The sequence below is a fragment of the Scomber japonicus genome, chromosome 9 (assembly GCF_027409825.1).
Source record: "Scomber japonicus isolate fScoJap1 chromosome 9, fScoJap1.pri, whole genome shotgun sequence".
NCBI lineage: Eukaryota > Metazoa > Chordata > Actinopteri > Scombriformes > Scombridae > Scomber > Scomber japonicus.
Genome location: NC_070586.1, coordinates 24,128,049 through 24,155,245, shown reverse-complemented (window position 1 = coordinate 24,155,245; position 27,197 = coordinate 24,128,049). Strand labels below are relative to the sequence as shown.

General features: G+C 38.6%; 1 protein-coding gene across 1 annotated transcript; it reads right to left on the bottom strand.

Moving 5' to 3' along the window:
* Nucleotides 1-5,963: 5,963 nt before the first annotated feature.
* On the bottom strand, nucleotides 5,964-27,164 carry LOC128364596 (DNA repair protein XRCC4-like). Its single transcript, XM_053325160.1, has 7 exons — nucleotides 27,041-27,164; nucleotides 21,650-21,810; nucleotides 20,626-20,837; nucleotides 12,441-12,607; nucleotides 11,698-11,850; nucleotides 10,723-10,823; nucleotides 5,964-7,184 (listed from the first exon to the last, which is right to left on the bottom strand). Exons 2-7 carry the CDS (start codon nucleotides 21,786-21,788, stop codon nucleotides 7,057-7,059), a joined length of 900 nt encoding a protein of 299 aa, XP_053181135.1. The 5' UTR covers nucleotides 21,789-21,810; nucleotides 27,041-27,164; the 3' UTR covers nucleotides 5,964-7,056.
* Nucleotides 27,165-27,197: the final 33 nt, after the last annotated feature.

The window sequence follows — 27,197 nt, the reverse complement described above, 5'->3', positions numbered from 1 at the left end:
TTTAATTCTCTAACCTCATCCTAAAAGCTATAATCGGCCTATACAGCATATACATGACCTCTAGGAACTCAGGATTACAATTTTTCTAATTAAATTGGGTTTAGCCCCAAGGTATTTAAAAATGTGTGATCTATGACATTTCTGCAGACTATTCCCAGGGTAACATTTCCAGCAGAGTTATTCTTCCCACTGTACTTTAACCACAGAAGAAATGGGTGTGCGAGACAGTTGCACAGCCAGGCAACAATTAGGCCTACACGGGAGAGGGCAATGTGGACAGCTCGACGATCCTTTGGTCTCTGACCAAGAGGAAGTCAAGATAATAACATCATACATTCCCAGCCATGAGAGAAAATCAACTCAACTGTAGAAAGTCATTTTGGTTTCTTTGGTTCCAATTACAATTCTAGAGGATGCTTTGGTAAAACTGAAAAAAAAAACCTTTTGGTTTCCCATTAAAATGCTTGGATGGCATACATAATATTTAAAATTGCTTAGTGTTTATTTTACTCTACATCTACATACTGTAAGTAGCTACATAAATATTTCCTGGTAATGAAGAAACATAAAAAAACTATATGATGGTGACACATGCCAACACACTTGCAAACATCACCAATCGTCTTAAGCAGTAATTACTTTCCAGTAATATGAGGGACATGAAAAAGGTGGCAATTATGAAAAATGCTTTGTGGAATAGTTTTATCCATGCATGACTTACTGGTAAAGTATAGAAAAATCAATACATATATTTAAAAAGAACATTTCTACACAAAGTGCTTCACAATGTGAAGAGAGAAAGTCTTCTGGCAGCAGGTTGTCATTATTAAACACTTAATGTTCAACTACCAACCTCTTAACCTGCAGAACATTTGCTTTAATTCAGATAATGAGGCCAATCAGTTCACACTAGCATCTTAAAGGGAAACCGCTAATTTTTGTGATGATCAAAGGGCTGTTTTAATGACCGGGTTTAAACAAAGCACATACTTTTAGCCACTGGCAAAAGATGTAGACCAGTACAGAAAAGACTACACGAGTGGAGAACAAGTCAGCAGTAAATAGGACCAAACAAAGCAACAAGAGAAGTAATGCACAGTATGTGGCTGCAATATACAGATGTGAGGCTTTTACTGAATATATATATATATAAGCAATTACATCTCTTCAAATCCCAAATATACAACAACATATGCACCTAACACTATATCCACAGAGCTCAAAGCTTACGCATTCAGTTCAAAGTGGTTCAGCAGGAAGACTCACTGCTGGTTTTGTATTGCCCTGAAAAATATCCCCTGGGATTCTAATAGCCTGCCTACTGCTTTACTTCCATATGTGTGCTGCCCCCAGCAGAAAATGCAGAACTGCCCACTATGAGCAAAATAAACAACAGGTAATGCAGTCAGACACAACAGGCCCAATAAAACTGATTAAGGTATATTTCTGTGTTAGAAAAAAATATCAACAAATGAAGTAGTTTGAAAAATTGTTTATTGCTCCTCTGATCTGACAGTTTCAGTGACAACAGGGGGTTGTTTCTAATACAGTGTAAATATGGCACTGTAAAGGTGAAAGCATGCACCAGTTGGTCCAGTATCTTTCAATTTACTCGAAATTGAGCATTTGATGATAGAATTGATTCATCGAATGAATTGTCATCTTCAGTTTTAAAGCATTGCTTGTGTAAGACTAAGTTGTTTCAGACATTACAGTGTAAGCAGTGAGAGCACAGCACAGCCTGAAAACAGACAAAGACCACTCTGTCTCTGCAGCTCTGTGGCGGGAAAGCAGGAAGACTGCTGTCATTTCCCTGGGTGATGGGAATTCTACAGGTGCACGCAATAAATGAATGACGATGATAAGCAAGTGACTGTTTAATTTCAGGCAGGCATGGCCATCATCGCTCTCTCACAAATAGTGTTAACCCTTTCAGCTGCAGGAGCTGCTGCAATGTACTTTGACTAGATCATGTGGTTGGAACTAAGGTTTTATCCCAACATCCTCTCCACTCACCACTGTGAAGAAAATCAACTATCAGGATTATCACCAATGGTGCTCCAAAAATGTTATCACTTCCACTGCTGGATGAACCTTTTTGTGTTTTTTTGTTTAAGTGTACTGTTTCTAACACATTTCATTTTCTTGAATTACAAAAAACATGTCTACACATAGATAGGTGCATAGTGATACAGCAGACCAGCAAGTAACATGTGGCTTGGCAGTTTATGATTTCAGTTTCTTCAAGCTGATCATACATATGTCTCTCTCCTTTTTACTCAGTTTACTGTTGTGTTAGTAGAAAGTCAGCTTAAGTCATAAAGTCAACTGGCATTTCAATGTACTTCAGGCTACAAAATCAATCATCCAAATACCAAAGGCTTAAACAGTGTACACTACTATGTTAGAAATGTTAAAGGCATGTTAAATGGTAAACATGTCTTTAATAAATTAAGATCAATTTAAAACCCATATCAGCTTAGTTCTGAAACACATCATCACATATGTGAAATCAATGACAGGCTGGATTAATCTAATCAGGGTTTGCATGTTAGACAAGTATGATAAATGCTGCACATTCAAATGTGAAATGTTTATGTTTAAATGTTGTCTTATGAGATGATTAATACGGTGGCCGAGACCCGCCATAGCTGCAAATAAAAGTAACGCTGCAAACATAAACAAACGCTGCTGCAAATAAAAAGAAACGCCGCTGCAAATAAAAGAAACACCGCAGCAAACAAAAAAAAAACACTGCAGCATATAATTAAAAAAACGATGCAAATTAAAAAAAGACACAACGGAAGTGGATTACCGGGGACTGTTTTTGCCGAAACACCGGAAGAAGAAGAAACAACAACAACAGGACTACGAATTGGAAAATGAACTAGAAAGTAAGTGAAAATGGTAGTGTTTAATGTCGCTACATGTACTTTTTTAATGTGTTATTTGGTCAGGCGATGTAGCCCCAGGTTTGAAGTTGAACTGGAGAATGCCGGTGTATTGTTAGCTTCGACTAACACGGGGAGACCACGAACGAGAGTGGAAACAATTGACGGCTACATAGTTCCGGCAGCTTATTACTGTCGTTGTTGTTGTTGCTTGTACGTGTAGGTCAGGAAAATATGTAAAATGGACCATATATGGTTTGTTATTTGTGTTATTACGTTACGTGTTGGACTAAATACATGGACATATTGAGGAAAGTATTTCGATGTTATGGAAACGAATTTCATATTTCACAAGAATGGATACTTGGCGAGCTGTACAGAAAGTCCTGAGTCATAAGATGATTGTTGTGGATAAAGGGAAGACTTTGAAGGTATGTAGAGATTATAGCTGTTTTTACTTTAGCTGAGTGGCTGAATACTGTTACGGCTGTGAGCAACCAATATAATTCGTGAGTGGTCTTGAATGAATCAGGACAACCTATGCTTTCTAACAATGTACGGCATGAATAAATATGTTTAAGGGTTGGTGTTTAAAACATTCAGAAGGACTTGTGGCTACCTCCCAACCTACAACCCGTCCCGTAGGCGGAACAGCGTGTTTTAAGTGTCTGCAGTTCCGATCCTCATCCCCATGTTGGCTGAAACAGACAAGTCACCCACAAACACTACCATTTTCACTTACTTTCTAGTTCGTTTTCCAATTCGTAGTCCTGTTGTTGTTTCTTCTTCCGGTGTTTCGGCAAAAACAGTCCCCGGTAATCCCTAGTCTTTTTTTATTTGCATCGTTTTTTTTATTATATGCTGCAGTGTTTTTTTTGTTTGCTGCGGTGTTTCTTTTATTTGTAGCGGCGTTTGTTTTTATTTGCAGCAGGTTTTTTTGTTTGCTGCGGTGTGTCTTTTTATTTGCAGCGTTTCTTTTATATGCAGCAGCGTTTCTTTTTATTTGCAGCAGCGTTTGTTTATGTTTGCAGCGTTACTTTTATTTGCAGCCATGGCGGGTCTCGGCCACCGTAGTTTAAATATTAGTTAATCAAATATTAGTAATTTTCACATATATTTCCTTCAGTATGTATCAACTGGATGAAAATGGAAGGATTCACAAAGGGAAAAATATCACATTTTATTTAAAACAAGAAAACACACACTTTGTATTTGTTTGGAATATTTCTAATTAAACCTGTAAAGATTATTGTTCTAATTTTTCTAAATGGAACCACTGTTTAAAACATTCAGTATAGTCTCCTAATCTTTCACACGTCTCATCCTAAATTGCACACTTTCATGCACTCGTCTGTAAATTATCCTCAGGCACTGAATTGCACATCCCTTCATAAAATAGCTGTATTGATGGGATGTGTGGAGAAGAGTGTGACATTCTTGTGGGGATTACTAAACCAGTAAGCGCGTGTTGTGGGATTATCCTGGCGGCCACCCGTTGTCTTCAACAGATGAGTAGGTATCATCAAAATCATAAAAGACAGCAGGCAGGTCCAGAAGTCAAAGGTAGAATGGTCAGATAAAGACCCTGAGTAGCTCTCCATGGGTCCGTTACTGTCAGTGTGAAGACATACTGTGATGACCCCAGGACCTAAAGCTGGTAAGGGAAGAGGTGAGGAGGTGAAGACAGTGAGAGACAAAGTAACCCTACAGTATTAACCCTCTGCTACACACCCCTCAGGTAGTTTGAGCCACAGAACATCTACAGAATAAAAGGGCAGATCAAAACAAGAAACAGGCGGGAGGTCAAATTATCGTTTGCAAAATGCTAGTTTACAAAGTGGGAATGAAAGAGTTTAGTTTATTTTCATAATGAAAAGAGGCAGGAAAACATCAGCATGACATGATGAATAAGCAGCAACGAAGCCGCTTCAGTTCCTTGGTGGTGACACTCATTTTTCTGGGTGTAGCCTGATGTCCTTCAGTAGTTGTTATTCTTTTTCCGGTCTCACACGGAGCCAAGGCCATGGAGCTTGGCAGCTGAATTCGAGCTCAGGGCGAAGTCGAACTCTTGAGAAATTACTTCCATACTCTGGGTCCAGATTCTATGTTCTCCAAGTCATTAGCAGCAATGGCATCGGTTCCCGAGGAAGCACTGCAGGGCGTTAAGTGTCTGTTATCACATCGCCACTAACAGTTATCCAAGCCAAGTCTTTACGGCAGCACTTTGAACATACAGTGTGGGGTGTTTGGGAAATGATGGTGACAATTTGTTCATCTCTTGATTTATTCAAGATAAGAGACAAGCAGCTAGTCTCTCATGAGAGTTGTGGCAGGTAATTGTCACTGTTAAAGCAAACCAGATGGCAGTAACATGCTCTGGCTTTCTGAAAATTGCTTTCACAATCTTGGACAAAATCTGGTATCAAATCTGGGGACACCTCCAGGACTCTGTTGCCCAGTTGTCATTGTTTTGGTTGTGTGAATCGAGGTGAGGGTTGACTGGTCTTAAGGAGTTTGTGACATTGCTGGAGAAGGATGAAGAAAACCTGTTTGTCACAATAGCCTTAGATTCTTTCTTTAATCATGTTAATGATTCCTGGTTGTCATCTATTGATTAAGGAAAAGGGTGGAGACCAGACAAAGAGAAAGCAAGGCTAAGATAGGAAAGGAGTAGAGAATTGAAATATAGGAATATCAAAAAATAAATACCCTTACTTTGTGAAAGACAGTTCATTGTCTGAATAAAAACCAAGACTGAATTGCATTGTGTATTTTGCCTATGTAGCCTGCGTTATTGATTTAGAGACAAAGGCAAGGATGAAAATTAAAAAGGTTAATGTTTTTACTGCAGCTCACAAGCTTTTGCTCTCAGTGCTGAGCTGGATTCAGCGACAGTCAACATTGCAGTCATTTTCAGTGTTGTTTATTTGCCAGCCAACACCCAAATGTAAGCTGAGGGAGGATGTTATGAACTTCATGGGTTTAAAGGAAGTGTTGCTACAACAAATGAGAGGTAATCTTATATGTAACATTGATTAATGACATGATGGCATCTGATATCATGCAAAAGCAACACACATTGAAACTTAATCTGAAGATATGAAACATTTATTTATGCTTTTTTCAGACATACAGTAAATGTTGCTCTTCAGACTCTTGTGTAGCAGTAGCACAAACCCAACATGCAGTGTCTGTCTAAGCCTATTTGCAGTTGTAAAAGGCAGAAGTCCAAGAATCTGTGGCCATTCAGTCATAGTGTATCAGTATGAGAGAACATCCAGCTGCTGAGTGAGAAAAGACCTCACAACATTGTATGTTTAAGCCGGACATTGCGAACAGGAGACACCTTTGAAAAACCAAACATTAACAGAGGTTGATTAATCTCTTAAACTCTCTCAGACCCACCAGTGAGAAATATCTTTTAAATTCTAGCCACAATCCCAAGGGAAACTCAGAGGTGTTAACAAGGTTAAATACAATTCATAGACTATGAAAAAACATTGTGTTTGTTTTTTACAAAGTACATTTTTACAAACCCCAAAGATATCATGTTATGCATTTAATCCATCTTATTTATTAGGAGATTCTAGTAACTAGTCTAGCAACTAAAGACCTCAACATCTAAGACCACTTCTGTAGTCAAGGCCAGCAGGAGGAATATGTCCCTAATGAATAATACAATCAATACCGTGAGATAAAGAGAAAAATATATTATGCAAAACAGGCCAGAGGTGTGACCACTGGATGATGGGAAGTGGCAGACATTCTGCACTAGTGGGTTTTTACTGTGACCCCAATGTTGACGACAAAGTGATGATTCAACATTTGGAAGGAGGGGATAAAAATTCAGTAGGGCAACCCACATCCGTTACCACAGTGGTTTAGACAGACGTTTCTGAATGCTGAAACTGAAAACAGTCATGAATGAAATTTGAGAAAAATGTTTCACAGGACCATTAAACCTGACATGACATGTTTTATCGTGAACTGTTAAAATAGGTTTTGGGACACATGGAAAAGCTAATTCTTTAACTCAAACAACAATAAGCAAGAAGTTTGCATGATGTTAATTTGGTTTTCTCTTAAATTCTATGAGTTCAGTATTGTCCATGTACAACTGCTGTATGTGAAGGCTCCCCAAACATCTTTAAGAACCAGTGTGATTTTATTCAGAAGGTTCACAAGGTTCTCGGCTTGGAGAGTGAAGCAACTGGCGCTTTTGTCTTGGTTGTACATCCTCATCATCAGAAAAAGTGTGGTCCACAGGGATGCCCTTGCACACCAGATCACGACCTATACACAGTATGTACACACACATCAGAAAACAGTCAAAAAATCAAACATCAGTCATATTTGGTAAAAGTATGAGATGCCAATTGCTTCAAAATCAAGTGGGTAGCTCTGGGTCTAAAAAGTGAAGCCAATGCGGAAGTGAATTAAAACTGTGTAGTCGCCAGCAGGGGGCGACTACACTGGCTCCAAAAAAGAAATCTGATTATATGGAAGAAAATGACTCTCCTTCTCACTTGATTTATTACTTCAGTAAACAGTTTCCTAACAAGGTTATGGTCTCAATTGCTAGTGTAAAGTCTTCTACAATACATCATGATGTTTATTACATAAATTATGGTCCCATTTAGTGTAAAATAGACGACAAACAAGGGTAGGCTTTAGGGTGTGGCTACACTATGATTCACAAATTGCTAACATGATGACAACATTGGTTAAATCGTGGTGTGATCCCAGATTCACAGAGGCGTTGCCATTGCTATGTCAATGTGTTTTCAGTTCATGAAAACTAATTGTAATATTTTGGTCACCTAAAAAAGTTTTGTTCAGTATTTGGTTGTATTAGAAGGCCCTCTAAGGCGTTGCATGTTCAGTTTTTCCGGTAATTGCATTTTGTTTTAATGTTTTTAAGCCCGTTTTTTGCAAACTAAAATTAGCATCAGTATTATCACAGTAAACCATAGACTGCAAATGCACCATACTAACCAGGCTAGCAGCTAGAGTTAGGGTTAGTTCCAGCATTTTGTCCAAATATGATCACTTCTTTCTCCAAAAATCCAAGATGGCAATGGTCAAAATGCCAGAAAACCAATGGTTGACATCACACGGTCCACATTATTTATTTTTTTTACAGTCTATGTTAAAAATAAAACAACTAAACTGTAAGTTCATCAATCGCCTCTAAGTGCATGCAGGCTGATCTCTTGTCTTGCTCTAAATTTTTGGATTACACCCGTGGCACATTTGTGGCAGTTTCAGGGCATTTTATCTTAGATAACCTTTGTTAACCCTGGTCAACCCTGATGTCCTGTGACCTTTATCGGGAATTGAGATCTGGCATTCCACACAAGCTGGGTCACACTGCAATCATTTATATAGGGACAAACATACAAACACACCTGTTTGCCCTTTAACATTGCTGCTAGCCTATTCAAATTTGAAGATCGAAAGATTGAGCAGTTGTGTTAGATAAAAAGAAATACCTTGAAGATTTTAGATGAACTGGTGAAGAGATAAAACATATCATGTGAATGATAAAGTTAATGCTACTGTAGATAGTTACAACAAAATAAATAAAGAGCAGATCAGTTAATTTTTTTTCCATTACTACTCTCCTTCTCAGAGCACTGATACCCTCTCATCCGTTGATGCGCACTGCCTTTCCTTTTATCCTCTGACTTCCATCTCTGCCTCTTTTATGTTCTGTCGCCCCGTTGTGAGTGATATGTTTCCTATGTTGTCACTATCAGGTGCTAAACCTGGAGGGAATAGGTCAAAGAGAGAGCGTTTCCTTTGTCACCATTTCTGCTCAGTCATTACTCTCTCTTATCAGGCTTCAGCAATATGAAAACACAGCCTGGGGCATGAAGGTTTGACTGGGGCCAAGCATGTCACAGGGGAGTTGTGTCAGTAAAGTTTGGATAGATTTCCAAACATCAGTGTGCTATTGAACATACAGTTTCATATCTGGGTCGAACTCTTTAATAGTTAAATGGGTGGGTCCTCACATAGAACACAACAGTGACGTCAGTGAGGTTTCCAATTGAAATAAGTTAAAATTATTTGTATGTTTACTAACAAGATTATTGTGGCGCATACTGTATGTTTCATGTCCTTAGAATTTCATGAAGGTGGCTGTGAATTAATTTGTCACTGTGGTTACCAGACTATAGTTGCACAACAAAAACAAAAAGGAGTAACAATGCATTAGACATCTATTAGCATAATGTAACAGCCATCAACATTATTAAGTATGGCTTATGTCCACCACAGTGCTCAAGAACGCCCAGATACTGATTTGTTGAACAAGTAGTTCAGTTTAAATATAACAACATGCACACATCCAAGACCTATATTGAACCAACACAGCACAATCTACAACCTCCATCCATCTTTACTGAAGTCACCGGGGGGAGGTGTGAGTTCGTATGTTTGTAAGTGGGAGAAAGAGCAAAAAGTGAGAGCAAAATAATAGAACCTGCTGAAGTCACTACAACATCTGTGTGTTTTGCAACGATATTATCCTCTCGGGGTGGCTTGAGTTTGGCTCTGGACACAAACATGGCCATTGAGAGAGTGATCAGTGGGACATCCCAACAGAGTGCAGTGCTGTAGTACGGGGGGTATGACTCAGCAGATCTGACGTCACGCTGGCTCTGCATGATGCAGGAAGGGGAAGACCACCTCACAGCTGGCCGTGTTGAAGCAATCAGAGCAGACTTTGCTGGGTGGGTTTATGACTCACTGACGAGTGTTTCTCAGAATCCGGCCACCCGAGGGTATATACACTGCTTGTGTGTGCTTTTAAGTTTATGTTCAAACCCCCTGCTTACATAATCAAGTAGTTTCAACTCACTTTTTTTGGACAGTAAAATCAGCTATAGGTTAAAACTCAAACGCATTACTAACAGTCTGCATCATTACTGTGCCAGATTGTGACCTATGACATCATAAGGAGTAACGGGAATGAGCACAAATTTGCCATGTTCAATACGTACACACCCTGTTCCATCAAGACATGGTGCATGTGTGAGTGAGTTGGAGCCCAATGTGTTGATGGTTCAACAATACATTTCTTAGAAGGTGACCTTTGAGAAAGTCTAAAATGATTCATGTAATGATATGAAGTCAAACCGCTACAAGCACCTTTATTTATTTGTTTCTTCCTTTCTGGATAGTTATGTTTCTTTGTTTATTCACTGGAATTGAAAGGATTCAAACAAGATAAGGATGAGAAACCACTTTTTGGGTACAAGATACATTGGCTTTTCTTTTGTTTTCTATAGTGGAATTGGAAGGGGTACCATATGTATAATGTGTAGACAAAGATTGTATACATGTAAATTTTATATTATTTTATCAATATTCTATTTTATTATTTTTCCTGGGTACCTACATATATGTCTGTGTCATTGTACCTGAAGATGTATTGATACCTTTGACTAAAAAAAAATTTAAAAAAGGGAGAGACTTCAAGTACCTGCAATATCGAGATAGGAAACCTTTTAAGACTCTAAAAGTTTTTTTTTTATATGGCTAGCCAACATACACACAGTTGTACGTGCAATCTGACAAACATACAGCAAACAGCATCGGTCAGGAGCTACCTTACCATTGAGAAAAGCCTGTTATTTCACTCTGAGTAATTAGAGCTCAAGATATTTCAGTCTGATTATTATCATTGTTTTATTGTCTTCATACTGTTGTTGCAACAAATCCTGACGCAGGCAGAGAGAGAAACACTTTTTGTATTACTCATGAGAATTTCGTTACGTGGCTTAGGGGCAGTTTCCCCACTGATAAAACACACAAATACACACACCTGTGATGAGGATGGTTGGTTCCAGTGATAGATGGATGCTCTGAATTGTCTCCTCTCTTCTGTCCTGACTGCCGTCTTCAACTTGAGCTGTGTCGTTGTCACTTAAGAAAATGAGAGAGAGAGAAACTATGAAAAACCAAAGAAGAAGTAGTTAACAAATGAATATGCTTTAGAAAATACAGCATCACAATTTACTATGCTTGCAAAGCCTGTATGTAGGTAATTACAAAGACGGAGGATATAAAACAATAAATTAGCCACCGTCTATGTTCTATAACAATCAGGAGTGGCAGATCTGACAGCTCTGTGGTGACCTACTAAACAGAAACCTGCACGTTTCTCATGAAATATGAATATTCGTTGACTCTTCTTTTTCATGATTGATATGTTATTTTTTAAACAATTAAAATGTAACCCTGTCAACCACCTAAATAACAGTAATGACCAAATTGCCATGTAGGTATGTACAAATTTGAAATTGATGTTTTGACACAATTGGGACAATTGTTTCTGTAATCAGATGAAAGTATGGGAGTTTCCTGTCTGAGGCATTTTCTTTGTAGTATCTTCTTTTTGGGAAACTTTTTAAATTAGTAATTAAAGTAAAACTCAATTACACTGTGCCTTGTGAATACTACCCATATATCAATGAATGTAATAGTAAAATGAGTACTGTAAGTCTGCATTTAAGGTAATAACTGTTAGCTAGCATTTGATAGGACCCATACCTGGACTTATCAAATCTGTTTGTATAAAGACCTAAAATACACAGAAATGCATGAGAAATATATGCCTGATAATGGGGCAAATTCTTATCTTTGATTAGTGACTTAGGTGACTAGATACATGCCTTGGGACAGATGCTAGCTCTGCCCAGTAATCCAGCCTAGTGTAGAATAAAAACATTATTCACTCATCACTGCATATTAAATCAGCAAGACAGATGTGCCAAAGAATAACAAAAGGTCTGCAGACCATTGTCCCTTCTGCTTGTCATCTGTTTTCTGGAGCTGGCGGACAACATCCTGCAGGCCTCTGATCTTGGCCTTCTTTTCGTTTATCACCATGACAAAACGAGAGTATAGCTCGCTCTCTAACACCTCCTTGTCCTGAACCTGCTGCTCCAGCCTGGTGAGAAATGCACATACATGCATAAATACACACAATGTATGACACACAGGTATAGGCATAAAATATGTTTAAAATCTGAAGATTCATGTTTGTTTGCAGTCTGAATTAATTTGCTATGAGAAACGATTCAAGTGTCTCCACCCTGCTCAGACATAAGTCACCCTCATTTTCTGTCTCTGGCAATACTGCATTCATCGACCAGCAGATAAACAATTACACAAAAAATGCTATTTGAATATAGGTCAACCACCAGGGATATATAAAATGAAAGACATACAAGTGAATCATTAGTTCCCAGAAGTCACAAGCCCAGTTTGCAACACTGGGTGGAACCACTCTGGGTGGAAATGTTCAGATGAGCGACCAGTGATGATGTCATACTCTGTGACAGTGCATATAAACAGTTGGTAGTGTGAGTTAAAAAGAGGGTTTGCATGAAATCAATACAACCAATAAACAAATACCAGCACTGAATATCTTCTGTCTAGATATTTGCCATTGGAACTTCATCACATCATATTATTTGATACACATACATATTAATCCACCAGCACAAAACACAGTGTTGCTTTTTTACTTAAACCTACTCTTTGTGTATTTGCTGGTGGTGCTGTTTTAGTCTACGGTTCTCCTCTAGTAGCTGGCAGTTTTCTGTCTCCAGGTCTGTGCTGCGCTTTAGAGACTGGCCAATCATCTCCCGGTTCAACTCTAGAGGGTCTGGAGCTGGCTGAAGTTCTGCAGAGCCCAAGTGCACCTGAATGATGAAGGAGAAGAAGAGAAAAAATAGGAGAGGAAAAATGAGAAAGCAAGATCTAATTAGACTGGATAATTAATCACATTACATTGTTTCTATAAACTGATTTTACAGTTATTTTGCATCATATAATAATAATAAAAATATCTCTGCAGGGTAGTTGGCCTCAATCCTCATGAATTGCTGAGCTCAGCAATGAGGAAGGACCTCAGAACTGAACTGTTCCTCCTCTGCATTGACAGGTGACAGTTAAGGTAGTTCATGGCACACAGTAAGCATGACCTCTGGGTGCTTATCTTTGGACATGTACTGAACACGCTCAACTGGGAGGAGTCCTCAGGACAGATTTAAGACTGTATCTCCCAGCTGCCCTGTGAATACTTGGAGATCCTCTAAGAGAAGGACAGAGAAAGTTAGCAGGGAAAAGGACATCTGGCACTCCAACCCTGACATGGGTAAGGGGTGGGGAAACAAATACATAGATGGAGATGAGGGAAAAATCTGGAAATCTTATCTAAAGTAACTTTCAAAACCTGTGAACAGTGAAATTTCAGTGAGCATTTGCACCTCTGTGCCATCCCAAGAGCCTCTGCCATATGAAGGTGCCACGAGCCATTACATCACATTTTCTTTGAGGTGGGAGACATTATGTGATGATGAGGTACTCTCTTCTGTCTGGTAGAAATACAGGATATATTCACCAGTCAGCAGTAAACTATTCAAGTGAACACACTGTTTCCTCTCCGTTGCTTCTTGTCAGTGGCTCTTTCATCACACAGGCAATCACAGGCAAGCTTCAGATGTAATAAAACATTCCTCATTTGGTTTGCATTTTGGCACTTAGTCACAGAGCAGGACTGAGGCATTGCTGTGGGCTAAAGATAAATGTGGAACCCTTTAAACATTTTGTCCAGTTTGAATCATCAAACTGAAATGAATGAATGAGGAATCTAGGACAAAATGTGCACTAGCTACAATTAGATTTAACATTTAAACATCAAAGCTGCCATGCCAAATATTTCAACAAAATACACAATCTTTGTTTGCTTGTTGCCTTGGAGATACCTGTCAAAACGCCCCTCCTCCAGCAACAACACCCTTCTCCCATTCACACACCCACACACACAGAGGTGCAGCTAGTGATGCACTGGGAAACCAGAAGGTGATGAGGTGCTAAATCTTAGTGGGCTGTGTTGAGATTGCAGACCCACTGTAATAAAGCCGCCATCTTCAAACGCTCTCATAAAATAGTTGTCATTTTTGTCCCGAGCTGATGCTGTCCTGGCAGGCCACACAGCTGTTTTTTCCGCTCCACAGGTGAACATGAACATGTTACAATAAGTGAACATTTGCTTTGCAAAGCTGTCTCAGTCTTTCCTCTATTCTTTGGTAGTGTCTTTCTCTCAGTGTCAAATTTTATTTTCTCTATCCCACTCACTCTCTCAATATAAACTTTTCTGCAACATCTCTGCATAAAATGCTCTATTTAATGAAACCAACAGCAATTCTTACCCTATTACCTGATATCATACACCATTTATTTTGCGCTTATGTGGTTTTCAGGCATGAGATGAGAAAACTAGCAGTAAAAAATAGCTTTTGGTACATTTAAATTACCACAGACAGTGACTGCTCAAAGGGTAAGACCTCATTAAATATCATTTAATAATATACTGGAGAATGTGAATCTTTTTGTACAAGTTGTCTAGGCCATCTCAGCTCTTTTGTAATAGCTTGTTCAGTTTCAGTGCTGCCACTGGCTGGCCTGATCACATCAAGTAAATCAGTGATTTAACAAAAGCTCTCTTAATGGAGTTGGGACACAGAGGAGACCACCCAGGATCTAAGGAGGATGAAGCTCCTAAGAACTCATAAAAATCTAGAGAAACATAAGGATGTCACAGTGATCCAATGCAGGCTCCTCTCAAGGATTTAGAGGAAATCTGTGTGTGACTTCATAAGTCATAGACTAGTTGACTCAGTGTTTGTGTAAGGTGGTCCACCAGTGATACAAAATGGTGAGATTAGTGTGGATAGAAGCCCAGTAAGAATGGGCAATGTTTGGCTTGGTCATGATTGTGAATTTATAAAATGGTGTACAAGTTCTAATTTCTACACTCAATGATACAGTGAAATATACATATTACTATCTACAGTATATGCACACATGCAGAGTGACACTAGGTTCTGATCTTACTGCACCTTAATTCAAACCTTCCCTCTATCTTCACCTCAACCTTATAAATCTTCCTGACCTGCACCATTCTGCCTCTGTGATTGGTCTCTACTTCTCTACTGAAGTGCTGTGCTGATTTTACCAGTTTAAAACACCAGATATAGAGGTCTAAACTGATGGTAGCATAACCCATATTTACCGGATTGGTAAATGACACTCAGCATCTGTTTATTTCATCTACTTCTACTTTTAAATACCAAATGTTGTGTATTTTACCGTCTTTGCTTTTAGGGTTTCTGAGAAAACCTGCTGCTGTAAACATGTGAATTCCACATAACCAAAAGTTTATCTCTAACTTACCGTGCTGTGTAAAAGAGGAAGGATGCACTACACAAGATATACATCGGAAAATGTGGCCAAGCAGCATGCTATTTTTTTTAAATATCAGTGAAGGATCATATAAACTGATTAAAGCTCCTTTCGGAATGAAGGGAAATAGCAAAACAGCTGTCTTTATTTTCTTGAGCTTCTGCTTCTCTCCTGAGACACAGAGATAAACTTAAAGAACAGTGTGCACACTGTTGCCAGCCGCTGCCAACATGTGGGTGGTCAGTCTGAAATTTGTCTGTGATCCACGACTCATTGCCACCTTTTTCTACTGTTATTTACTTTAAAATAGGCGAACAATAGAATAGTGAAATTGTTCATAACAGTTGTTTTAGCCTCTAACGAAATTGGACGTATGATTTTTATACCTAAGAGTTGCCAAAATATGACAATTTAAAGATCACTGGTAAAGACCACTCAGAAGAGATGCATCCTACAGTACATATGTGGGTCATCTAAGTTCATGACCTTTAATCTCTAAAGAATCTATATAGGGAAATAATGAATTATCTACATCACATAAAAGAGGACATAAAATCCTGGGTGTTAGATTCAACAAAAGTTGTGAATGTAAAATCTTGGTTCCAGGATACATTTGTCAAACATTACAATATGTGTGTGGTCTAACTGTTTGTTTGTGTGTGTGTCTCCAGACAACTAGGGAGACCATAAGGTCAAACCCGTGGAGAAGAGGGGATGTAGGTGTGGAAGACAAAGCCAAAAGAACACAGTCCCAGTGAAGGCGATACCATAACACAGTGTGGGCACAGAAAACACAAAGCTCCCCTTATAATATCAGCTCCGTCATCCACTGAGCAGAGGCGGGAGGCCAGATAAAGCGCAGGCAGTAAGGGGCAACAGCAGCCAGTCTGTCCCTGATAACACAAAGGTTCCCACAATCATCAGGCATGCTGTGGCACAGTATCAGATAAGAGAAAAAATATACTAAACTTTATTCCAATCACTTAATTTAGGGGGAAAATAACATAAGGCAAGGTCCTATGTTACATAGTTTTCATACAGGCTATGGGCCACCAGTAGTGCCATTTTTAGTTAATTAGTCATCAGGAAATTGGTTGAGTCATTTATTAGGCAAAAATGCCAAACATTCACTGATTCAACAGGATTTGCTGCTTTTTCCTGTTTTTGTATTATTGATCATTGGACAAAACAAACAATTTAAAGACATTCGAATTTTGAGGTTTCTATTTCTGTTTGCACAGTAACAAACAATGAATGAGTTTTCAAAATCTACAGATTTATTAATAAGAATATGTTTATTATTTGCAGCCCTACATGTCAATACTACAACTGTGTCAGTACAAGAACCAAGTGGCATAACAAATCATATTCAGCATCTGTGAATCAAAGGCTGAGCTTCATTTCACTGGGAATCCATTATATGAAACCAGAGGGAAACCCAAGTAAAGAGTTCTCTTATCATGTGTTTGAAAAATGAGTCATTCATGTCTAGTTTGCAATTTTTCTTGCGATTTGACAAGGTATTATTACTGCAAATTATATGCACTGTGAATTCCACAGATCTGCATTTTAAAACAGCGGAGAGGGCCATGAGTGTTGTTTGATGCATGGTTTGATAATGTTTGGCATGGTAAACAAAAAGAAAAAAGAAAAGACAGAGGGAAGTGGGACTGGTTTTAGATGTGCCACCAAGCACGGTGGTAAAGCTGCAAAATAGAAAGAGAGACAAAGACCAGATGTGGACAAACCACCAAAATCAACATACAGGAAGACAAGAAGTAGAAAAAAAGCCTATGAATAACCAATTAAAGTTGTTAAAGTTTAAAAGGTTACTAGAAAAGAAATATGTTGCCTAATAATGTCATGTATGAGCACCTTTTGTCAGTTCAGCATCTGCTTTTAGTAGATTATATCAATTGTTTCCTCATTCATAGATAATATTTAATTCATAGTTCCAAAATCCTCACACTTTGAAATGATATACGCATGATTTACAAATATTAGTGTTTGTAAGTAATGTTGACAAATTCAAACTGTGATGCAAAACCAAACCAAAAAATAAATATTGTATAATTTGACACTTCAGAATTTGGGATAATTAGAATCAGAGACGAAGAGAACAACTCCAGTGAAATATGTGAGTAGCGTCCCTCTGCGCAGCTGTATTCCCCATACAAGTGCTGTTGGACTAACATAAAACACTGAACAATCAATGTCAAATGCATCTACCCAGACCCATCCAAAATTATGTGGCTTCAGCTACCACAAATATCAAGAATTAAATCCCCCTAGATTGTTGCGGTCTGAAATAAAAACTCAGCTGTAAGTGATACTCAAAGACTGACTGACAGTTTTAAAAAGTCTTTGTTTGTTTCCAACAGTATTTCATATTAGAATACTTGGAGAGCAATTTACTACTGCTTTTTACTTCCATTATTAAAATGTATTCCAACAAAGCTGTACTCTTCAATTAACAAAAAAAGAGGCAACAGATTAACAACAGAGCAAACCACAAATCCCCCATCATGTAATCAGTGTACATCAGTGTATTAGGCCTGTATTGGCATTGCTAGAACATTTATTTTTTCCTTGAATGACAGATTGGTACTTAAACAGACATTAAGGAGGAGATAATGTCTGACATGCCATGTAAAACACCTGTTTAGTAGTCGTTTAACAGCAACCACCCCAAATTACATTCATCATTACAACTTCTGGGGTCATATTCATAAAATATTAATGTCAGGTTAAGTTCACCACCTGTTTTGTCTCTACACTCCTTTCTTCTATTCCCAAAGGAAATGTGTCTCATTTTTGGTCATTTCTGAACCCTCAAATTATCCAGCTGGGAAAATATGTTCCACTTTTTAACCTCTGACGTGTTAAAAAAAAAGAAAGAAAGAAAGAAAGGAAAAAAAATGCAGAGATAGCAAGAAAAGAGAGAAGAAAAGAAGCAGGTGTTAGACAAGAGTAGTAGTTTGCACTTAATGTAAATAGTCCCCCTGGGTTTTTACATTTGTGTCTACCACACACACTCTGCACACAGTGATGATTACAGTGATGTGAGCATGGATTGCATTTTTAAGAAAGCCCACATGGATAGGGCTGGAGAACTTTGGACCTCTGTCAATCAGTTTGTGTGGTCTGAGTTCTCCTTTTGGCAGCAAAAAATGTCCACCTATACACATACCAAAGCATTGAAAAAACAAAAAACAATGAAACTGTAATTTATGGAATACAAACGTCAAATGATGGTTGCTGTTTATTTGTTTGTTCCATTTCATGGTTAATTTTCTGAATATATTTTTTCCTAAAGTGCAATGATATACATAAATCTAGAGCTGCACCGATTAGTTGATTAATTGAATAGTTCAGCGACAGAAAATTAACTAAAAAACTTATTTTAACTTAACTTATAAAAAGTTATTTTTCAGGTAAAAATTAAAAACATTCTCTGGTTCGATGCTCTAAAATTTTATAATCTGTTGAGTTTTATGGTTTTGCATTACTGTAAATGTAATATTTGGATGTGTTGGTCTGGTTTGATTAGATGTTTGAGGTCACCTTGGATTCCACGATGTTGTGACGACAGTTTTTGATCATTTACTGAGGTTTTATTGATCAAATGATTTATCGAGTAATTGTGTAAAACAATTGGTAGATTAAGCAATAATAACATATATTAATTGCGCTTCGTAGCCAATATCAGTAAGCCACTGATTAACTAACAGCCCTTTAGAAGTTAGACTATCAAATTATATCTTGTAGTAAAACTCTGAATGAGTCAGATTTTGAAAAATGTGTCTCTGTATGTTTCTGTGTCCGACAGAGAGAAAAAGATTGACAAACATTCGCAAAACCAAAGGAAATCTGTGTTGTGTAAAATTGATAATATCACAGTTCCATTGAAATATGGGCTGAGATCGCTTTCCATTCAGTAGAAATGAGAGAAAAAGATTGACAAACATTTGCAAAATCAAAGGAAATCTGTGTTGTGTAAATTAGATAATATCACAGCTCCATTGAAATATGGGCTGAGATCACTTTCCATTCAGTAGAAATAACCTGTTTGTCAAGTGTAACAACCAAACACTGATAGCAAGTCAACCTCTTCTAAAACCAACAGTATGTCTGCACACATGTCCAGACACATGCATACGTAGGCACACTTGTACTCTTAGCCCACACTTATACAGGAGGAAAAAAGCCAGGGGGAGTTGGAGAAAGAAAAGAAAAGGCTCTAATCAACTGATGTTTAACATTGTTAGATAGGAACGGCCCTGTCCATAAATCTGAGTTTTATGGTCTCTACAGTGTTCATAACCCCCTGGCCTTCTCCCTCTGGTCTTCTTTTCCTTCACAGCAGTCACAGGACCCCAAGTGACCTGCTCCCTGGAGGCAACCACATGCTCTCACAGTTTGGAAGAATAACACCAAAATCCACTGAAAGCACCATGACCCGTACTCCATCAAACCTGTCACTCACTGTGAACTGTGTAAGAACCGCCTTAGCACAGCATGTGATACGCCTATCCATCCACACATTTCTCATTTTTGTCTATGACTGTTACAGAAATTTAACAAGGGATGTGCTTTTCATGTGGGTAACCTAATGTTTATTAATGCAAGTTAACCCCACCTCGTCATTTAACAAACTTGGAACCTTTTTCCCTTAACATTTACAAGCTGTGGTCATTAGACCACAAGCTCTTACTATTGCTATTGGATGACTGGTAACAAACTGAGTGATTTCGATCTGTGGCTTTGTCCACAGAGGCCTGAAGGCACTGCTTTTATAATTCTGCAATAATGTGGATAGACTATAAACCTTATCTTTTTAACAACCCCCTGTAAAAATGAAGACTTCCTTTCTATTTTGTTGTATGTCGTTAGATGCATTTATCCTCGGGGAACAATGATAGGGATGGAGAGGTACATGATGTTGAGGAATTCAAGGGTGAGCGACTGATAGATCTACAAAAATGACAACTTTCTAAAACTGATTTTTACAAACAGATAAACACTTGTCTATCCACTTCAGTTATTGAGTTTGTCCTCTGCTAGATGGTATATTATTATATTATATTGATAAATATGATATATCCCTGAATGTGTCACTGATGTTACACTTCTGCAGCGGTTAGTTAAGACCTGCAGTTTCAGTCCACTCTGGTGCCATTGCTCAGCAAAAGAGGTAGGCAGTTTAATATGTACACATGTCAATGTGATCTACAGGCAAGGTAGGTAGCAACTGCTGTTTTCCCAGGCAACCCCACATTTGTTGTATTTTCTGAACAAAGCCTTGTGTGCTTGTGTGTGTGTTTTAAAGTTTATTTTATTACTTTAACAACCTAAACATTTAAAGCTTGTGTTAACTAAACCCCAGTGTATACTGTTCTGCATGCGGATAGGAGTGATGTATGTAAATACAAACTTGTATAATAATAAAAAGCTTCCCAACGTTTTTGCTCACCGAGACACTATTGCAGATCTTCTGATATGCGAGATGACAGTGGTCTGGAGTGAGCTGGAAAGAATACACCCCTGTGTCGCCTACTCTCCTTCCTTTCCTTCCCCCTCCTCTTTCCTCTTCACCTCCTGTTAGTGCTTGAAGAAGATCCTTGACATATCTCTCTCTTGTAACCCCCATGTCATTGGCTTCCCTCGTCACCTCATCTTCTGAAACTGGACACAAAGAAAGCATTTTTCTCATTTTTGTCATACAGTTGAGATAAATTGGACTGAGGGCAAAGAGGTGATAGCAGACTGCAGAAGAAAATTATAAACATGAATTATAGAGTAACGCATGAGTGCACGTGAAAGGCGATTTAAAGGGAAGCATGCAGAGAAACCAAGGGGAATGTCATCAGCTGTTGCACAGCTGCTCACGAGGGGTTGAGGGTCCCAATTAACACATCAAACACAGAAACACTGACGACCTAGGAGCCCGCACATAGCTGTCACAACCCCATCTCTGCCTGTCAGCTCTGCAGATGGACAGCAATAGAAAACTAGGGAGCAGTTATGTTCCAGGTGTCCCTCCAGAGAAAACGTACTCTTGTGCATAGGTAAGCACACACACACATGCACACACATTGAACACTGACTTGCATATACAAAGAAAAGCCTTGTAGAGTTTAATCTACGGTATACACCTGTAAGCTGCAGCACAGGAGTGAAGAGGGATGAATGAAAACAAGGTCATTGCTGTCCCTCTAGTTAAAGGACCAACAGTTGCAATATTATGAGACAGGATTCAACCAGGTGCCTACACAGTTTGGACAGCCTGATGAATGGTAATGGTGACAACCCAAATCTAGTCAACACTGAAAAGATGCAAGTCTTTGTCGTGCTTATAAGTTTAAAATGATGGATAAAATCACAGCAAATGTGGCCTAAGAACTTTGCCAATAGTGTGATTAAGTCACTAATGACCCGTAAAGATTTATGTAATTCTTTATGTATGACTGTATCTTTACATGTAAACCACACTGTACCTTCTCCAATCCATGCAGAGCTGCCATCAGTGAGAGCTAGTGTGAACCCAGCGCCCAGGTCTACGGCCCAGTCCACTCGCAGGAAATATGGGGTTTCCGGGTCAGTGGTTACAGTGATCTGTCGGATTGTACCACTCATGTCTCCCGTACTGCTTTCAGACCTGTGGACAATCAAAGACAGGAACTCTGAAGCCCTTAAAAATCTGGTATTATGGCCTTTTTTGACTAACTTTGCAAATACTGAGTCTATTTTAAACATTTTATACACCAAAAGTTGTTTAGATCTATCGAAATTAATCTTTCCTTAAAGGCCAGATTCTCCTCTAACCTCCTGCTGGATAATGCAGAAGCTCTTTACATAAAAACTCATTATCAATGTTCATCTACTCCTAGTCGGAATATGACTTAATGAATTATGCAAATTGCCCCATCTTTACCTGGCATAATGGCTGTTTGAGACAAGTATATAGCAGTCTATGAACTGGACTGATCCAGCATGGGAAGGGGAAGAACCTGCTGCTGCACAGTTGAGACATCAAAAGGATGTTTCAGAACAGTAAAATTGTGTCTATGTTTCCTAACAGGGTAAATATAAAGTTTGGAGTACCCTGGTGGTCGAGTGGTTAGAGCGCATGCCATGTAATCGCAGTGTCCCTAGTTCAAATCTGACCAGGGACCTATGCTGCAGGTCATTCCCCTCTCTCTCTCCTTGTTTCCTGTTGGCCCCTCTGCCAGTTACTTACAAAGGCAAAAAAGCCCAAAACAAAGAAACTCCACTTGACTGATGAAAAAGTTGAAAAACAGCAACAGCAGACTTCCATTGTACTGCTTTGCTCATCATCCCGCTACAATGCAACCTACAGCAGTTACATATGCACTCAGCATGGTGCTGGGTCCCATACTAAAGCATATTTGACTAGACTTCCTAGTGCGGTATACTAACTGGTTCGGCCTCATGACACTAGCTCAGTGAGTTGTGAATTTCAAATTTTCAGATAACTTATAAAGAGAGGTGATAGAATTCAGTAATTTAACAGCACAGGAGGGCCTCCACTATCACCCTAATCCGTCCCATAGCTAATTTTTCTTGTCTTCCGCAATACCAGTCCTTTAACAGGGTGCCAATATGATTCACTGTTTCCAGCAATGAGGCCACTGCATTGTGCTAAGGATATTTAGTGGGCCTGCTGTTACATTGTCTTAAGACAAAGGCAGACCTCCAATCAATTTTGACGTTGTACAGTGGTTAATCTTTCTGTTGCATCAATGTGCCTCATTGTTTTATTTCCTGGATTTGGTAATAAAAACCTTGGTGTGCGTCTTCAATGGGGGTCTTGTTGAGTCAGTAAAACCACATGGAGATTAACAAGTTTTGGCACAATTTTGCATGAGAGTGTGGGCTCCCTGGCCGCCAAGCAAGGTAATTACATGCTCTGAAAGATAAATTAAATAATATTACCTAAAAGGCCCAGTCTGCTGTCTGATTTTATTCCATGTGTGCATTTGCCCAAGGATATAAAGTACATGTATTTTGGAATGTTTGTCTAAATATCCCAGCCTTCCACAGTAAAACTACATCTCATGACCTGTTATTAGTACCAAATAATCCACTTGAAAATGGATTAAGTCTGATTAAGCTATTAACTATACTGTAGATAAAAATTTAAGCTTGATTCGGCAGGAAATTACTTTTCAGATACTGCGGACAAACACCAATGGCAGTCATGCAACTTATGCAGACAATCAGGTGAAAGGGTTTGGATTGATGTGAGAATAGCCAATTATTTGTTGCTAAAGCCAATCGTGTCCCAAAGAAATTAATTCATGGCCATTTCTGACTACACTGAGCAAAGCAAGAATTTCTTCTTACTGATACTAAATCATTGTTTGCAGATACCACACTGTTTAGTGTGAGCACTGAGCATGCTTGTTTGGTAATGTCACGTTGCCCTCAGGCAATTGTCTCGGCTAACTGACTGAGTGCTGCAGTTAAGGTTCAATCCATTGCCAGGAACAGCCTATGTTCAACAAAAGAGTTACAAAAGATGTTGATCTAAGGATTATATGATCTATGAAATTGTTCCTAAAATCCCCCTTTGGTTAATTGATGACGCATTGTTTTTATTTCCCTGGAATAGCTTGAGAAACTTTTACTTGATTGCGGATGTCCAGGCCAGAACATGTGATTACTGTTTCCACGTGAAGTGAGAGGTGAGTTGGACATCTTCCCTGCCTAAATACAGGGCAAAGAGTGTGGAGATGGAGGGAAAAGGACAGCTAAATTGGCAGTTAGCCAAGTTGGACATGTTTAAAAAATGAAAATGAGCCCCTTCGGTCACTGTGCTATAAGTTATGATGTGACAGCGCTTTTTTGTTGGTAATTTTTCTTTATATCCACCCTCATATAGACAGAGCAGGTGGTCAAGGTTATTCAAAATGAGAGATCTGACTGACACATATACACACACATGGACATACCAATGTATGCACATGTGTACACGCACAAAGAACCTTGCAACAGATTAAAGTTGACCCTTTGTGCTTCAAGAAGGGGTGTGGCTGGACGAAGGGGCTGAAAAAGATGAGGGAGCTGAAGGGTTCAACTTTAACCTCATAAAGTGAGCCCAGCTACTCATTAGTTACTGTAACATCTGTTGTGCTGGGACGATGACCCTGTGGTAATGACAGAAGGACACTCCAATTAAATAAACAGTGCTGTCTGTCAGGAATGGCAAACCGCGCAAAACCTTCAAAGTCAATCCTAAAGTCTTCCTGTTGGCATCTGTTTAGTTACTCGATTAGCACACTCAATCACTGGAATGTTTAAATCATCGGCCATTGCTCCCCTACGGTCTTGACACACAGCCTTTATCCCCTTCTCTTACTCCCTCTGTAATTTTATGCTCAACCTTTTCATTGTCATGTCTTCAGGTTATCTTTATGAAAACAGAAAGACATAAATCTGTGCAGGAAGTCCTAAGCAAATGAGGGATTTTCTAGAGACCAATCACAAAGAGAGCCTCTAATTATGATTCTAGTGTTTTAAATGAGACGTTTATACAGAGTAAAAAAAAGCCAAGGCACTTTACTGTCTCCTTAATGGGCCTTGACAATTAAGCACTCTCACTGTGCTTTCACTGGACTTTCCTCTCAAGCTTTGATGAGGGCTGAGATGAACAAGAGAACTCTTTGTCTAGTTCATTGTTACTGTGATAACTCAAGGATTATTTTTGCAATGATGTCCCAAACCACAGCAGGCCTTTTTTTCATTATTCTTCCCACAAAAGAAAACAGCTAATAAATGTTAAGGGCTAAAAATGTGTCTGAAGATCTGTCTGTCAAAACTTGCTGACACTATAATCATGTCAGTGGCCTGACTAATCCATGTCTCAATACAAAACCGATTTTGAAAAACTATGGCATGGACACTTTAAGGGCTTATATTCTTGCTGTTTGCAGAGGAGACGGTGATGTAGTAGAAATGGGTCAGGGTCAAACAAACACTAAATCTTCCAAAACTCCTCCTTATAGATTGAATGATTTCCTGTCACCTGAAGGTAGCAAAAGCATTTGGAGATTGGTGACAACTGCAAAGTGGAACAAGTAACCTCCACCGCCACCAAATATAATGGGAAATGTGTCTTCTTAGTGGACTATGCTGCCAACATAGCCTTACAAATGCATTTATCTCTGTACTCCTCAGAGTGAGCATACTCCCTTGACTTCTCATAATAATTTCAACTCCACTGCTAATTCTAATGACACTGGGTGAAAAATTAAGAACAGAAGCTGAAATCACAGAAGGACTAAATACAACTTCAGTCAACAATTCATATTTAATAATAGAAACTGTACCACTGCAGCATTTGTTTGCAAAGAAAAAGCAATCTACAAACTATTAGAACAAACAGGAGTGCACCACACCCAAACAGCAATTATATCAACTTCATTACTGTATTCAAATCATTGAAGAGAACATTCTTTGAAAAATTGGGCAATCATTTTAAACAAAAACAACACTTCTAGCCTACCAGGCTTGTACTCCTAAGATCAGCAGTTCTGCTTACATATTAAGCTGTGTGCAACACTAGTTGTGTAATTGAATTCTCACCATGCTCTGCAATTTGCATATGATTGATTGATTGATTGATTTTTTTATTAACGTGTCATGCACCAGAAGTGCCCAGCCCAAAAGGGCTTACAAGACACTGAAACAAAAGAAGAAAAGAGCACATAATAACAAGTGAAGTCTGGTTTTAAGTCACATTTCATTTAAGGGTTAAAACACTAAAGAAAATGCAAACATTGTCCCATCAATGGATGGCTTCCCCTAACATTGCTTTATATGAAGTTTTGCTCATGGCATCCAGCTTAACATACAGTATTATACACACATAAACACATCAAGTAATGATGTTCTCTCCCGTTGTTGTCCCATCATACTGAGGCCGGACTGATTTAAAAGATCAGTTGAGTAGTCAGGCATGAATGTTAACCAGGACAGTTAACTGTAAACTATAAAACTTAATGACATTAAGAGAAATGTGAGTCTGTTTAAAGTTTACTCTTCATCTCTTGCTCTTAGAAACCAGACTTTCCATTCAAACACGTAAAGTCACTTTACCGACAGTCAATTTTCAGCGTTGCTCATAGTAAAATACGCACAATGTTATTTATGTGTGGTTTGCAATCAGTCACATTTCTTCTCACACAAAGACCTCTCTGGGAGTGTCTGGGAAGGAAAAGTTGAGGGGGATTTATGAAACTTTAAATGCCATCAAGATGCTTATGTGGCTAGTTGAAGGGACCCCATTGTGAAAACTGAGAGAAACGTGAACCACAAATATTTCAGTCTGACATCGTCTAATGACAAAGTGATCTACAATAGACCTGTAAGTACCAATCAAATTTCAATTAACTTGCTTAATAGTTAAATCTACAATAAATCATGCTTTAAATGTTTTTTCTGACAAACCAACCTCCAAAAATTCAACCAACGAGCCTAAAGTATTCAATTTACAATTCTGTGAAATAAAGCAAATGATTTAGAAGCAGTATCCATGAAATCTGTCTTTTAAACTAAACTTTAACCAGTTAATGTTCTGCTTAAACACTGGATGAGCACTACGCTGTGTGATATACATATTTACTTATCCCTCTTTACTATATAATCCAGTTTATAGTGTTATTCCCACCTTGTTTACACTAATATAAAACTACACCACGGTGGAACAAAGTATGTTGACATTGTCGGTGCAGGTAGGCTATGTTAAATTGAGGAAGGGCGGCGAGTAATTCCGCAATGCTTGAATAACGTATTACAGTGATTAAATTGACTGTATTTTTAGTGTGGGTAAATACTCATTAAACATTATTTTTCAAAACACTTACGGTAATATATAGGCTAACTACTGCGGTGTCCAAACGACGCGTTTTTAGTATGAAACTGAAATCATTGCCGCTCTCTCTCTCTCTCTCCGTTGACAGCTCTGTTGACAGTTCAACTCATGTCCTCAGCCAATCAGCAAACGAGGTTTTTCAGCGTCGT

What these genes read in the sequence shown, in the direction of transcription:
- LOC128364596 (XM_053325160.1), bottom strand. Translation starts at nt 21,788, where the DNA reads ATGAGTGGTACAATCCGACAGATCACTGTAACCACTGACCCGGAAACC. An exon ending in CTCTGCATGGATTGGAGAAG is followed by an intron (nt 20,838 to 21,649) that starts GTACAGTGTGGT and finishes CTTTGTGTCCAG; the next exon opens with TTTCAGAAGATGAGGTGACG. An exon ending in ACCAACCATCCTCATCACAG is followed by an intron (nt 7,185 to 10,722) that starts GTGTGTGTATTT and finishes TACTGTGTATAG; the next exon opens with GTCGTGATCTGGTGTGCAAG.